This window comes from Dryobates pubescens, chromosome Z (genome assembly GCF_014839835.1).
Source record: "Dryobates pubescens isolate bDryPub1 chromosome Z, bDryPub1.pri, whole genome shotgun sequence".
Classification (NCBI taxonomy): domain Eukaryota; kingdom Metazoa; phylum Chordata; class Aves; order Piciformes; family Picidae; genus Dryobates; species Dryobates pubescens.
In genome coordinates this window covers 32,826,003-32,842,086 of record NC_071657.1, presented here as the reverse complement: position 1 = coordinate 32,842,086, position 16,084 = coordinate 32,826,003, and the positions used below count along the sequence as shown (strand labels likewise).

General features: G+C 39.8%; 1 protein-coding gene across 3 annotated transcripts in view; it reads left to right on the top strand.

Annotated features, from left to right (window-relative positions):
- SHC3 (SHC adaptor protein 3) overlaps positions 1 to 16,084 on the top strand; it is a 67,055-nt gene that overhangs the window by 41,680 nt on the left and 9,291 nt on the right. For all 3 annotated transcript variants that reach the window (XM_054177893.1, XM_054177892.1, XM_054177894.1), the window contains 5 exons: positions 1,520 to 1,639; positions 4,785 to 4,838; positions 9,157 to 9,208; positions 13,245 to 13,371; positions 15,263 to 15,416. In XM_054177893.1, the coding sequence (XP_054033868.1) occupies positions 1,520 to 1,639; positions 4,785 to 4,838; positions 9,157 to 9,208; positions 13,245 to 13,371; positions 15,263 to 15,416 (507 nt within the window). The remainder of the gene's footprint in view (positions 1 to 1,519; positions 1,640 to 4,784; positions 4,839 to 9,156; positions 9,209 to 13,244; positions 13,372 to 15,262; positions 15,417 to 16,084) is intronic.

Sequence of the window (16,084 nt, the reverse complement as noted above, 5' to 3'; positions counted from 1 at the left end):
AAAATGACATAAAATATAATTGGAAAAGTAGGTTAAACAGCGTCCTACATGACCAGTGAGACACTTTGCTACATAACTGGGTTAGAAGCAATGGTACTTGTTGGTTATTGAAAAGAAATTGTGTTTTTAAAGTAAGTGTACTGTCTGAGAAGAAAATTTGCCCAGCTACAGAATTTCGGATAAATATTGAAAAAAGGAGTCTTTTGCCAGTGTGTACTTCTATTATGTTTTCGCCATTAGTGGCGTATGAATTTGGTTAAGGTGACATGCATTCCTGAGGCCACGTTTTAATACTTTTTCCCATGCTGTGGGCAGGTGAAACTTAGGCAAAAACTGGGAGTCAAGAAGGTTCATGGAAAGAAAGGAAACTAGGGCTTGTTTTAAAGAGAAGCTATTGAAGTACTATCTGTGTAACATGACAAAGTTAAGATAGTGTAGCACAAATGTTACATATGAACAATATATAGGTAGAGTATTTTTAGTCAATTAAACAGAAGGAAATTAATCTAATGTAAGCTTTAAGGAGTAAAGCATATGTATGTGCGTTCTGCTAGGGACAAAACTTTTCAAGCTTGCAGGCAGCTTCGGAGAAATGCAAATACAGTCGCAGAAAAACACTGACTCCAGTTACAGCTTTGCTTTTATACCCTAATGATCAGCATAAATATTCCCTAGTGCAAACACAGTGAGTAGAAGGACTTGGTCTATTACTGCTTCATTTTGCACAGGTTGCAGTTACCCAAATAAGGTGGCTCACCCAACCTTGTGGTTCTCCGTATCTGTCAAAGGTGAATTTGTAAATTTAGCTTTGGCAGCATAATTTTTATTGCTACTAAACCTTCTAAGATGTATAGCAAGTCCTGCCAACATGTTCACTATTTTTACATCCTCCTTATTATACTCCAACACTTTATACTTATTCTCAGAATTAGGAGCAATAGCTGCATGTGGTACCCCAGCACAGGGAACTTAAGTCTGAGTTTTACCTGCTGCTATGAATTCTACAAGCATAATAGCACTGTTTTCCTTCTTGTGAGTATCACACCAGTATCATCAGAATCCCAGATTTCTTTTCAGAGGTGGAAGCTGTTTTCATATGCCATTTTCTGGTACTGACTTCAGTTATACATCTTAGTCTGCTCATTTGGTCCCTTGGTGAAGACGACATTTTGCTACCTCACAACCTCCCTATCTGGTTAGATCAAGAATGGATGAATACCTATCTAACATTTTGGTTTGGTTTGGTTTGGTTTGGTTTAGTTGGTTGTTATTGTTGTGGTTTTTTTTTTTCCCTGTGAAGTATTATTATTACTACTACTACTAGTGGCAGTAACTACTACTACTAGTAAAAGTGTAAATGAGAAATAATCTTCAGAGGATAACACATATTGCAATGAAATGATCTTTGAAAAGACAGCAACTTTTTAGAAGCCTTTAAGATTACAGGCAACCCAGCATACAGTGGTCATCCTACATAAACAGAGAACATAAATGTACTTTCCCCCCCTTGCTATTACAGCCACCAAGCAAAATTCTTTCTAGCATCTTGGGAAAGAGCAATCTTCAGTTTGCAGGAATGAGCATAATGCTGAACATCTCCACCACCAGTTTAAACCTAATGACTCCTGATACAAAACAGGTGAGTGTAACTGCTGTATTAATTTGTGAGGATTTTGATGAGCAGCCTGATGCACAATTGTTTGCTATCTGCCAAATACTCAATTGTTTAAAGTTATTACTCTTCAACAATGTCTATAAAATGAATGAAAAAGGGACATAAAGCATTGTAGGGGTCACAGTTTATTCCAGTATTCAAAATAGCTGTGAGGAATGATTTCCTTCTTGCCATGTTTCAAGAAGCTTGGTTTTGTTCTTAAAAGGCCTATGACATGTAATGGCGTATTTTGTTTGTAGGAATTCTTCTTGGGTATGATTACAAACTTTCAGAGTGTTAGAGGGGATGCATTGGGAGTAAATGACTAAAGGACTCAATGTGGAACCCCAATTTCATTGTCGTTCTTCACATTTAGAGCCTTGAAGAGCAATCTATTCCAGAGGCACTGCTAAGAATAAAGTCTCAGGGATTTTGGAGTGCAATGAAATGCTAGACTTTTAGAGAGAGAAGGCAGCTTTTTCCGAGCAGCACATTTCTTCTCCTTCATTGTGCTGGAGGTACAGACAGACTTTGGGGAATCACTGCAGTGGATTATGAATGATGTATGAGATGAGAAAAATCCTTGCTCAGGGTACATATAAAGAGAAAGAAGACAGTCATATAGTCACTGCTGTGCTATTTGCTAAGAGCCACACACTGCATTAGGGCACACAATTTGCTGCCCAGATACAGCTATAGCTACAGAGAAAAAGCAAAAGAAAAAAAAAAAAAAGAGAAAAAAAATCCTGCTGTTCTTGGAGTCTCAGGATTAAAGAATAAGAAAGAATACATGCACTGTCTGTTAAAAAGCTTACTGTTACTATTATGTTTCCACTGGTTTATCTTCATTCTTATCCTTATTTAGAAAACACCATAATCTTCTACAGCAAGCACTGACTGTGGAAGCAGAATTATGGCTGTTTGCAGTAGTTTGAGCCTCATTATGGAGTATACACAGCAGTGCTTTTCACAGTTGCCCCCACTCAGAAGCAAAGGAACTAGACGTTAATTAGGTTTATTAGAAAACTGCCAAACCTTCAAAGTTGCCTTGTCTTCAGCTGATGTTAGGGTGGAAATTGAGAACCGGTTTATCCCAGGAAACAATCCTCCCTTAGAGATTTTGCCTTTCCTCTGAGTTGACAAAACTGTTTATCTTTCTCTCACGTAATTCTTTTTGAGATAGACTTGGTCTAAGTGCTGCAATCATGGGAAACATCTGGTTTCTTGGAGATCTCCAGTTTGGCTGTGGTCTCCCTTGTTTCTTGCTTGCACCAAGCATTTAATTTGAAAATAAGTGTGGCTCAGCAGGTTTGCTCTTTGAGATTCCACCCGGGATGATGTCTGTGAACTTATGTATTAGCCTCTTTTTCCCAGAGGAGCTGAAAGGAAGGAAGAGGCAAGATAGTGGTGTTGGCCCTTGAAATAGCAGGAAATCAATTTCATGTATTCCTGAACAGCAGTTTTTTGAACGCGTTAAGCAGAGACAAATGGAAGATGATTTGGCTTGGTGGGCTGGTTTGTTAAAAATGTGGGTTTGGGTAGACTGAAATGTTTCTCAACTATGCAGCAACATTAGCAAATCATTTTATATTAAGCAGTGTAACATGATGGTAATTTGCCATTCTTTATTTCAGTATTTTTTGGGGAGGAGGAAATACCCCTACCTCATACTAAGTGAAGTGAAACTGTTTAGCTGCAGAATTGTGGGGGGAAAAGTGGGGGGAGGGGGGCAGAACAGGGAGGGAAAGGAGGGTCTGACATGAGCTGATGGTTTCAGGCATTTTTGATTTTTCTTACAATTTGGAAAAGAAAAGTTTTGAGGATATCTGAAGACTTTTTTTTTTTTTTAATGGTGCTGAACATAAAGACAATATTGACCATCAAAAGTGTAACAAGTTTTCACTAGTTCATCTCAGTTCTTAGAATCAATTCTTTATAGGAAAAGAGAAGCAAATCCTCACTGATGAGGGAGGGAACAATGGTTCATCACCAAACACTTAAAAATTAACCACATTTTAAGAGGCTTTAGTGGGACAAGTAGGAGTGTTGAAAATTAAGTACTCTACATGAAAGAAGTACTCTCTGGCTTAGTGAAACAGCAAGATCCAGAGAAAAGTATCAGGCTGTTTTCTTTACAAGGAAGATAGTCACTAGTTCAGATCTTTAAGATGCAGGATGGGGAAGACAACCCAGAGAATATATTTTTAGCCTTTTTCCAGAATGGTTTTCTGGAGTAAGTGGTAACCCTCTCTGAAGTGACCAACTAAGATCCAAATTTTTATTGTGACATGCTCTGACACACTAAATAAGAGGCATGTTCTATACAGGACAAATTATTTGTCATAGTTTCCGTGGCTCAAATTATCAAGTGAAATTATTTTTCAAATGATCTTTCCTTGCTTGGTTGTTAAATGACTTCATTATTAAAAGATTTTTTGAAGTCAGATCTCAGAATAGCAGTGGAGCGGAGCTGTTTTCCTTTTATGAGATGCTCACAAAAATGTGTTGCTTCCCAGGAAAATGGCAAATGGTAGATAAACACACTGAATTTTGAAATGCCCTGGAGTATGCCTGAGATTGTGTCCACAATACATAATTGCATATAGGTTCAAAATTCTGTTGCATATTGCAAACATACAATGCATGTGCATTTTTTTTTTGTTTGAAACATCAAATGACACAGTAAGTATTGGAAGCAATGTTAGGGTCCTTAGCTGGTATGCAGATTGGCATGGTTTTATTGATTTCACCAGAGTGGCATCAGCAGAAAAGTATTTTGATGAATATGACCCTTTGCCCCATTCATTACTACCTGTAATAAAGAAAGTAAACTTCATTAAAATTTCTCCAAATATACTGTATGACAGATCAGTATGGTTCACTAGAGGTCTGAGAACATTTAGCAATTGTGCTGAGTCCTGGCAGGTTTTAAAGAACACCAGAACAGATATATTTAACCTTAACTTTGTTTATATTATCATGCTACTCTTTGCAATCCTTGGAGGTGAAATGCAGAGGCCATTTTGATTTTAGTTTTGGATTTTCTCCCCTGTACAAACCAAAAAAGAAATCGAAAGGTAAACTGTAAGAAAACCTACTGATTCATGCCTGTTCTTTCTGATTCACACAGATCATAGCAAATCACCACATGCAGTCTATTTCCTTTGCATCTGGAGGTGATCCGGTAAGCATTCTTTAAAGCTTTTCCCCACATAGATACTGCTTTATGAAGACTGAGTGGCAAAATTTATTGCATAGCTTACTGAAAGGAAAATGTAACCACAACAACTCCTGTTTGTTGTTTCATAAATTCTTCTTGATTGTTGCCATCAAACTCTTTTTGAGGGAAATGACTGACTAGGAGTCGTAAATTCTCCTCTTTGAGTGCCTGAAACTAGAAGAATCAAAGCGTTATGAGCATTTATATAATAAGCAGGGTTGTTTTTCAGAGCAATGAGTACTGTGTGAATTTTCCCCCTGTTTTTTGTTTTGTGCTTTTTACTGTAATATATTATATTGCACTTACAGCGATGCATGCATTTATTTTATTTCTTTTTGTCTCTAAGAGTGTGTTGAGAATACTGTTCTAAATACTGCCTTCAGGTATATTCATTACACGTACACAGCTTGAAGAGAGGCTTTCAGGAAAAGCCCAGATCTTTCTTTATAGTTTTGCAGAGCTTTCAGATACACCTACACACATGGGTTAATTTAGCCCAAAGGGCAGACTCCTGTGTTTGTGCTTTCCCCTGATTTTATAAGCAGTCCATCCAAAGGCATATTAAATTTATTTGTCATCCAGGAAGCAGTGTGAGAATTATAAACCAGGTGCATTGCTTACATCTTATGTTAGAGGTTAGAAAGCCTTTAAAACTAGAGTAATTGAATGAGACTGCCTTTTCCTCCATATAAGATTATCTGCCATTTATCAGTCTTGCACTACAAGTAGGGCAATTTCTAGCCTGTTTTGTGAGTACTCTCAGTCCAGCTCTCTTAAGTTAAAGATCCTTGGCAGTTCCTCACCTCATTTTATTATCCTCAGAAAACATAAGGGCAAAGTTCAGTCTTTGTATGGCTCTGCTGAGCTCAGTTCAGTTCCAGAAAGGAAAGGGACACTATATCATATTAATATAATTAAAAAAAAAAAAAAAAAAAAGGATCAACAGCAGTTTTTAAAATACAACAGATTGCAATGGATGCTGTAAATGAACAATTCTTGAAGTGGGCAGAGGAGTGATTAGCACGGTTCCCTGCCTCCGTTAGAAGATTCTTCACTCTCCATCTGCCATCCCAAATGCTGTGTCCTGGAAACACCATTGCACGCTGCCCACTGGTAGAATGATTTACCAGGAAAGAGAGAGGAGCAGCAGCAGAGCTTGGATTTGGAGTAAACAAGCACTTGCGAATGTTTTAGAGAGAGAAAAATCATTCTACTGACTCAGTGAGCTATCAGAAAAATAAAACTGCATGGTGTCAGGGAGCCTACAAGAGAAAACTAAATTGTGAAGTTGCATTCCCAATAAGACCAGTCTATGATGATCTCATTCTGGGGGTGGAGAGGGTAGGTATAAGTATCTAATGATGCTCTACAGACTTGTTTCAGTGGGCTAGTATCTGGCACAACTTTAAATCAAAAGCTTGTTCGAAAGCAGGTGGTTCCTTTGTTACGTATGCACATGAAAGAAGACAAGATGCAAAGATGTGGTTTAAGTCACAGCTTTATTAACCCATGATGGTCATCTAGACATAACTTTCATCAGCCCTTAATAATTTCCACTTGGTAGAGGACTGCCACCACCAAACTCTATGCCCCAGAGAGGTGGGCTCCAGCCCATAAGCTCATCTCCTCACATAAGATTTAAAATGGATAGAGAAAGGCCACACCAAACTAGGAACCCAGGTCTGTGCCCATGTTTCTTCAAGAAATACTTTTTAAATGTTGAAGTCTGGTTTACTGAGAATTGAGACTGCCCCCTCTTCTCACCCATGCACTCTTCTCCTGTGGGTATCTGCCAGCCATTAGCTTTGCAACTTTTCTCCTACTCCGTAAGTGTTAAGTACCTCCATCATTCAAAACATATCCAATGAGGAAGTGTTCACATTCTTGGAAAACAGATTGAGTACCACATATGTTTTTACAATATTCCCCTTTACACTGGTCTGATAGTTTCTGGCTGTGTCCATACACTGGAGCTTAAAGCTCTCTCCAACAAATCCTTTTACACACCATTCTGAAATAATTTTTAGTTCACTTCAATGACTGTTTTCTGGCTCTGCTTAAGCTCTTCTCAGCCCCTCCTTATGATACATGAAACAATTTTCAACCATAGTCATTTCAGGTGGATGCTTCCAGGCTGCTAGGCAAGATCTCTGTTTTTGGAGGTGCTTGCTGAAATTTCAGAGGTGGATCTCATAAGGTCTTTCAGCCCTGCCTCCAAATTTTAACAGCTCAGTGCAAATTATTTGAGGTGAAAATTATAGCTTATTCATTCTTATCTTCAGTCCTGAAATGTCAGGGATCACTTTGCTGCATCAGCCCAGCCCTGCATAGCCTTTTGATAAGAATTTTCTAATTTAGCCACTCTGAAATGTACCCACCTTAGATCCTTAATGGTCTGTCATAGTCAGCTTGAATTTGAGAGCTTTAAATGAAATAAAGAGTATGTGGTTCCAATCTCTCAAACCCACACTACCAATGATTTACTCAGGCATAAAAATATCCATTAGTTTTTTCTGTACCCACTCCTTTCTCCTGCCCCCCTGCCCAACCTCCCAACCCCACCCCTTCCACCCCCCACCCCACCCTTTTGTTTCCCTTTTTCTGGCCACAAAACTAAATAGCACAGTGCCATTTCCACCCATACATTCACTCTCTTTCCTCCATGTGCTGGTTCCTTAGGTAGTTTCAGAACATAGTGTGGGAAGCCAACACAGCCAGTGAAGGAAGAGTAGCAACAATTAAACTGTGGACAACTGTGGGACAACTCTCAGGCCTTTACCTTGGTTCTGATTTATTTGCTGCTACAGATACAGCCACTTTTCTCATCCCCTTACTTGTTGATATGCATCATTACTCCCACTCACATAATTGCCCAGACACTATGTCACTGCATGCTTAAGAAATTACTGGACAAAATGCTAGGGCTATTCTCTGCTCTGCATTTTTCACAGACCAGTCTCATTACTGCTGTTTCTGAGTAGTTTCCAACAGTGCTTTAAGTGATATGGCTACACATCTGTCACCAGAGTTGCAAATGTGCTTTCCCACGCCCCTTAGGAACAAAATTGCAGCACAATGATTTGGTTTGAGTAGGTGGTGGTGTGCAGTTGCACTAGAGAGATCTAAGCTACAGATTGAAGAAGTCTATATTTTAACTGAGGATGTTTTTATGACATTAGCTCTTGTCATAATTATCAATGGCTTTGGATCAGTCACCTGAAAAGGCTTTGGGTAGATTTATGCAGCAAGCTATAGTGTATCCTAAATATATCTCAGTTAGGTTTAGGTATCACAGTATCACCAAGGTTGGAAGAGACCTCAAAAATCATCGAGTCCAACCTGTCACCACAGACCTCATGACTAGACCATGGCACCAAGTGCCATGTCCAGTCTCCTCTTGAACACCTCCAGGGATGGTGATTCCACCACCTCCCTGGGCAGCCCATTCTATACCTGATTAGCAAGGCTTGTCAGGAAATACTGGATCTAACTAGGACTTCCTGCTTGCATTAAGGATATATGGCATTTTTTGAGATGTGGCAGCAGGTCTCATGTTTCATGTGAGCACTGGTCCATCTGTTTAAACTGCACAGTGATTAAAGTCTATGCTTTTGCACACAGAAGCATGAGTGTGGCAAGAGAGCAGGCAAAATAAATCCCCAAAGAAGATGGCAGCTTGCTCTTCACAGAAAAGCCATCTGACATGTGGCAGTGGGGATCACTGGGAGCAGCCCATGGGCTGGGGAACAGCACTGGGACACTGCTTGTCACAGCCAAGCACTGGTTGAGCATCTCTGTGCCATATGGTGCTGTAGTCAGTAAAGTAGCTGTGCCTGCTTGACACAAATGAATAAACATCATTGCTTTGTATTTCTGGGGAGCAGGGCTGTTAATCCCACTCTTTCTGCCACAGAGCCAGTTGTTATTCATGTTCTGAACTAGAATCTCTGGGTACTTTGAAGGTGAAGACTTGCGTTTACACTCTCTTCTACATGAGGCCTCATCCAAATCCTACTAAATTTGTTAAATTGATTTTCAAAGACATTGGAAGAGATTTTTAAGTTCTCCTGGAATAAATCACACTCTGAAGAAAGCAAAGTAGTGAAATCAGTACTCAAATCCACAAATGTTGTCAACGGGTTTAAGTAGTATACAACTGTAGAGCAAAATATGCCATTTGAGACTCTACCTACAGGAATATGCACTCTGGATTCTGATCTTTTGTTGTGATCACTGCAAAGATTTTTTTTCATTCATGGTAGATATCTTAATTTTTTGACAGGATACAACTGACTATGTTGCATATGTAGCTAAGGATCCTGTTAATCGGAGAGGTAAGTTAGAAATACCCATTTGGAAATGGCATTCTCTTTCCTTTGAGAAGCCTGGATTATTCTTGGGATAATTGAGCAGTGTTTCCCCCCCCCTAGAAGAACATAAATGCAGCTCGGTAAAAAGATTTCCTTTGACAGTCACGGAAACATTGTGTAGCAATAAAGAACTGTCATGCACAGGTTCATTCACAAACTTGGAACAGGTCTTGCTTGTAGTTCATTGCCAAATATCACTTTGATTCTCTTCATCTTTTAAATCAAACACATGACTGACCTGGTTGCATCAGCTTCTAGGCAACAGCTAACTCTTACCTACAGTCAATCACTGTGCAAGGACTAAGCAGTCCTCTGATTAAGTCTTTCAAAGAGGTGGCTGAATTTGTTAGGTCTTCTGAGTACATGCTTAATTCTTCCTAGAAGAATCAGATACTATACCAAATAGTGAGCTTTTGAGATAGTTTGCTGGAGGCTGTAATCCTCTTTTTCAGTGAAGCTGTATTCAAGGTTGTATTGCTGTATGAGAGATCAGTCAGGAGCAAGGAATCTCTTGTTGACTGGTCTTCAAAGACTCAGATCCAATTCAGACTCTCAGAAATAAATTATAAAAAGGATAAATTACAGTCTGAAATAATAGGTACAGAAAACGTACCTGCTTGAAATGCAGAAAGCATCGCTAGCTTTTAACACTAGCTACAAAGTATTGTACACTGTACCTGAGAATCTATTATTCATAAATTCATAGAGGTAAGAAAACCACAAACCTAGGTCCAAAAATAGACCCAAGCACTTCCAACAAGATTTCTGCAGAATTCAGGCACTATAACTCCAAAATGCCAACCCTTCAAATTCTGAGCTTCATCTTTACCATGGGCAGAACTAATCCAACAGCTTCAGTATTTTGTTATCTTTGGTGATTTTATATACCTTGGCATTCTGTTGTGTCTATATGCAGAGATATCTAGACTTGAGGGCAGTAGCTCACAAATAATCTCTGTGCTAAACCTACTAATATGCTGAATATTAATGAAACATCAAGAAAAATAATGGTGAGTGGGAGGTATGGAGTTGATCCATTTTGTTTGCCATGCCTGCTATGTTCCAGCATCGTATGTCTCCCCTTCAGCATCAGACTGTATGGTGCAGGGCTGTGGCCCAACCCTTGTGATTTAACTAAACCTTTCTGCTAAACTGGAGACTGATTTAGCTGTACTGAGAGATCTCAGTGGCAAGGTAGTGGACCAGCTTTGCAAACCAGACTTTTGCAGTGTAAGGTTTGGAGAAGCCTTGTGCTCTGTTTCCAGTTTCTGTGAGAGCGTATTTTATAAATAATAGTGTTTCATGGACTGTGTTCCTTATATCTAAATTGAATGTGTTCAGCCTTAGCTTCCTGTTACTGTTCTTTTTGAGCTAGTTTATCCTAGATTAAGAAGTCATCTAAACACTTGATATTGTTTCCCTGTTCAAGTAATTTCTCAGTTTTCTTTAGGTAATGTTAGAGTGAACTCTGTAGGTCTCTACCTGCAGTGCACATCTTCCATCCTTCACATAATTTCTGTCCCTCCCTCTTTCATTTCCTACATTTGTTTTAAGAAGGCAGATGTTGCCTTTTTTCATCTGGAGTAATCTAGAATTCATGTCAGCAATCTATATCAGAGGCTGCATCTTCCTATTCTTAATCCCTTTTTGTCCTTGTCATTGACCAGTTTCTTATAAGCCCTTTTTGCTGCAGTGAAGTCCTGGTGTCATTCTTTCATGCAGTGATCTTCAAGCTTTCTGCATTGCAGCTTTACATGGAAGCTTTCGCCAGCTGTGTGTGGTTTTCAGATCAATGACTTGGTGTGTGAACAGCATTGAACCCCATTTTTTTAAAATGGTCTAGTTTACCAAGGGATCTGTTTTGCCTTCTTTCACCATCAGTGGCCATTCTGCCAGGCTGTGCTACCTACAAATTACTCCAGAACTGAATTAAATTTACTTCTGTATTTAGATATAATGTTACTGCGGCTGTTACTAACACGAGCACCGATGCTGTAGCATAACTTTCATTTGCATACTAGATTCACTGTTTCCCAGAAATGGAACATCTCTTCATGCTTTATACTCTGGATCTATTCAGGTAAATGCTGTCTGTCCTCCACTGTAACCTTCATAAGAAATAATCTTTGTGAGCTCCAGAACTTCTCATTGTTTAACAAGAAGCACATCGCCTACCTGCTGAAAGTCCATTCATGTATCCAAGGAAACAGGTTACTCATTATGTCACCTACTGAAACTACTCAGTGACTCATGCTTCATTTCAGCTCCAGATAGATTTATCACTGAGCATTGCAGCCTATTTAAATCCTCACTGTGATTATAGAGTGCAACAATTATACCTTTAGTTGACCTAACTACTTTTGGCCTATGGTTGGGGAGACATGCCTGCACTTTATCTGGGGACTGATTATTCTCTATTGGCAGCAGTGGTGCAGAGGAGTTAACAGTAAATATCCTGCTGCTAGACGGCGCCAAATGCCTCTGTCTTTGAACACATGGAGGCCTTGTTTTTGGCTACCGAATCCACTTGCAACATGCAGCTAAGGGCATTTTCCTTGAATCAGGCATTGCCTCACCATGCTGGCTGGCATAGCAAATACTGTAAGGTGAGATGAGAGCATTACTGGATCTGTTTAGCAGGTGCCATCTCATGCTGCATGAGGTGCTGCTACTGAGGGAGACACAGCTTGGTGTCCTGGTCATTTCTTGACCCTTTATTCTGGTCTCTTCAGAAATCTGTCCATCAGATCAGCCTCTGAGAAGTCATTCATAAACCTCTTTAGTCTCCCTATATTGCTTTAACTAAGATTATGTCACACAAATGACATAATTGACCAACCCTTATTTGTAGGAGATTGGCATCCAGAGCACTTGATTCCACTGATGTAGACACTAGATCAAATACAGTTTTTCAGCTGGCAAACTTATTTTCAGGTTATTAAAGCATTTGGGAGTGACAGAAATTAAAAACTTTGGTCAAGGTCCTACTGTATTGTGTCAAGACTTAGAAAAGAACCAGAGTTCAAATCCAGTCCAGGCTCTAGCCAGTAGACTATGTGCTTGTCCAGCACTGAATATGAAAAATGAACTTGCCTGGGCTGTTCTGAATATCACCAAGATTCTGATCTTTACTTTCCATCTTTTAACACCCATGCACATTCCTGCGGTGGTAGGTGTTATCTTCCTGAGTTTTTCTGTTTATGGTGTCACGTAATCTGATACCTCTGAACCACACTGACTTAAAACTGGGATGGATTTGGCTGCTAAGACAACTGATAAAGGTTTCTTGGTCTCCCATATGAAGGGAGGATGTGTTACTCGTCTCCCTCTGCCATGGTGTGTTCAGAGAGGTAGCACATGGTGGAGAGCCGGTGCTAGTGAGCTCCTGGCTTTGTGCTCCTCAGTAACCACACACTTTGCTGGGAAAAGGTACCAGCCTCTGTGTTACTGAAACCAAAAGAAGGCCTGGGATCCAGGAAGTGTTCTAGTTACTGCTCCTTCCTCAGTATGTAATTTAGGAATTCTGGAAACCCAAAGGAAGCGAACAGCTTGCAAGCTGGAGTGATGAAATTAAGTGACGGTGAAATAAAGTTTAAGTGATAATGAAATTGAAGAAAGAAAATAAAGCCCTTTTTTTCCTGGTTACTGTATACTAATATTTTTGTAATTTCAATTTAAATCTTAGATTTCCATATAATCTATTGCATTCAGGTAATGACAAATGAAATGTTTTTTAGATTTCCTGTCTCTATGGACTTCTTAAAATTGTGGAACTGATTTGTGATCTTGCCTATTACACTTACACATCAGAGCAATTTTATGTAACCTTTAAATAAAGACCCCATTGCCTAAAACTTGCTATTCCAAAATTGGGATTTATTGAAATGTTCACACCATGATTAGGGCAACTATGCCTGATGTTTTGTCATAAATCAGCACATCCCACCACAGCATAAACAATGATTTTTGCATGTGCATGTGTCAAATCTTTTTCATTTAGCTTGTCATATACTGGAATGCTGTGATGGCCTGGCACAGGATGTCATCAGCACCATAGGGCAAGCGTTCGAGCTTCGATTTAAACAATATTTGCGATGCCCCTCTAAGATACCTACTTTCCATGATAGGTGAGTATGATCACAGAAGACTGCTACAGGATCTTCTTTAGCTTTGTGTTTACTTAATAAAATGTGCTGTGGACAAAGTTGCTGGAGACAGTCAGGATTTAAGTATTTAAAAGAGATTTCTGCTGAATTAGCAAAACCATATTTACCTAATGAATATGAAAGGAGCATAGTCATGTAAATGAATGGCCTCAATATGGATTTCACTGTGAACTTAATGAAATGATTGTGCATCTTTTGTTGTAGTTGGATGGCCAAGAGTCTTAGAATGGTTTAGGTTAGAAAGGACGTTAAAGATGATCTAGTTTCAACACTCCTGCTGTAAGCAGGCATGTCTCCTACTAGACCACATTTCTCAAGGCCCCACCCAACCTAGCTTTGAACATTTCCAGAGTTGGAGCCTCCACAACTTCTCTGGGCAACCTGTTCCAGTGACTCACCACCCTCATGGTGAAGAAATTCTTCCTAATGTCTAATCCAAATCTATCTTCTTCCAGTGTGAAGCCACTACCCCTCATCCTTTCCTTACATGCCTTGTAAAAAGGGCCTCTCCAGCTCTCCTCTAGGCCCCCTTCAAATACTGGAAGGCTTCTATAAGGCTTCCCTGGAGTCTGCTCTTCTCCAGGCTGAGTAACCCCAAATCTCTCAGCCTGTGTTCAAAGAAGAGGTGCTCCAGCCTTTTGATCATCTGTGGCCCTCCTCTGGACCTACTCTAGCAGTTCCATGTCCTTCTTGTGTCAAGGGCTTTGGAGCTGGACATAGTACTCTAGGTGGGGTCTCAGGACAGCAGTGTAGAGGGTGAGAATCACCTCCATCTACCTGCTGGCCATGCTTTTTTGATACAGCTCAGAACATGTTTGGCTCTTGGAGCTGCCAGTGCACATTACTAGTTCACATTGAGCTTCCCATCAACCAGGACCCCTTCACCTAAGGACTGGTCTCAATCATTTGCCACCCATCCTGTATTTGTGCTTGGGATTGCCCCAACCCAAGTGCAGGACTTTGCACTTGGCTTTGTGAGGCTGTCATTAGCCCACCTCTTGAGCCTGTCAACCCTCTGGATGACATCTCAGAATGACTTATTTGTGGCATTTCCTTGTTTTTACTATCATAGCAGCTTTGTCAGTTTAGGCTAAGTCAGCCAGAGTTGCTGGGATTCCAAAATGACTAGCAATGCTTCACTGTTGCTGATATTAGCCAGGGTGAAGTTTTGAGGAATGTGAATTATTACACAGAAGCTATGACTGCCTTATTCTCTGGAGGATACAAAATATGTCTGCTTGTATATGTTTAAGAGGCTGGGATATGGCCTTTGATGAGCTATGTTTTTTGCTATAGATTGCTATATGCTTGCTAGTACTGGTATAAATCCCAGTGTGCTGTAATCTTTAATATCAGAGTAAAAGGAGTGCATGGTGAATATAAAATACTACTGCCCAATCTGGAAACATTCTGCATTCACTTTAAACTTGTGTAAATGACTGTTAAGTGTAAACTGACACCACAGATGCGGTCTCTTGACTTTGTGAAGATCTTTCAGGTTTATATTGGTAATAGAGAAGCCATAATTAAAGACAAAGCTTTAGAGCTTAGTCAATCATTCAAGTAATAATTTTATAAATACTAATGTAAGCTTAAAAGTCTTTAAAGCTAAGTAAAAAAATCCTTTACTCACTATGAGAATTTAAATCCATTGCAAAGGTGTCTTATATCAGTTTGTCTAAACAGAGAAGGTCTTCTGCATGATTTATCATTGCTTCCTGATTTAAAATGGCAACTGAACTGCCAAAATAATATTCAATTGTGATCCCCTGACAGGTGGTCTTAACATGCTGCAAGTACCTGGAAGCACTTTGCAAGACAAGGGCAAAATAAAACACTCATTTTCTTACAGGATGCAGAGCTTTGATGAGCCATGGATGGAGGAAGATAATGAGGCAACGGAACATTCCTATTACAACAACATCCCAAATAAAATGCCTCCCCCTGGAGGTTTCCTTGATGCCAGGCTCAAAGCAAGACTTCCTTCTGCTGCAGATACAGCTCAGGTCAGTGCAATTGCATCTCTGCTCTTCTGCTTATGGATCCAAAATTATTTAAAATGTGCATTTTAAAATGGGTACATTTGTAGCTCACAGCCCTTCACATGTGGCTGTTTTCCTTTTGAATGGCCACTGAATATCTAGGGAGCAACAAATTAGGCAGGTTCTGAACAGAGAGGTGAATTCCTCATGGTGTTAAAAGATTATACAGGTTCAAGGAAGAGAAATCCACTAATGGCTGCCACATTTGTAGAAACTATTCCTACTTCATAGAATATTGAATAGTGCACACTAGCTGGGAAAGATTTGATGCAGAATTGTTTAAACAATCCAGTGCAGTCCTTACTAAGAATTCATTATGCTAATGAGATAATCAGCATTCAGCCAAGTTCCTAGGAAGATTTTCCACCGCATGTTGAACTGAAGTCAGCTTGGATGTATCTACCGGCACTGCAGTCTAAGGTTTGACTGCAGTGCCAATGTAGCCATCTAAGAGGAGTTTTCAGATCCAGCCCAGCTCTAAACCCAAAGGAGCCTTGCCTGTAGACAGCATCCTCCCTTTAGCACCTGAGTGTGGCACCTATGAGTCAATAAAAGCAGGAAGCAGGGAAGTTTACATGAAGGTCATCCGTAATACCTTACACCTACAAAAATGCACTTGTGAGATCTCTATT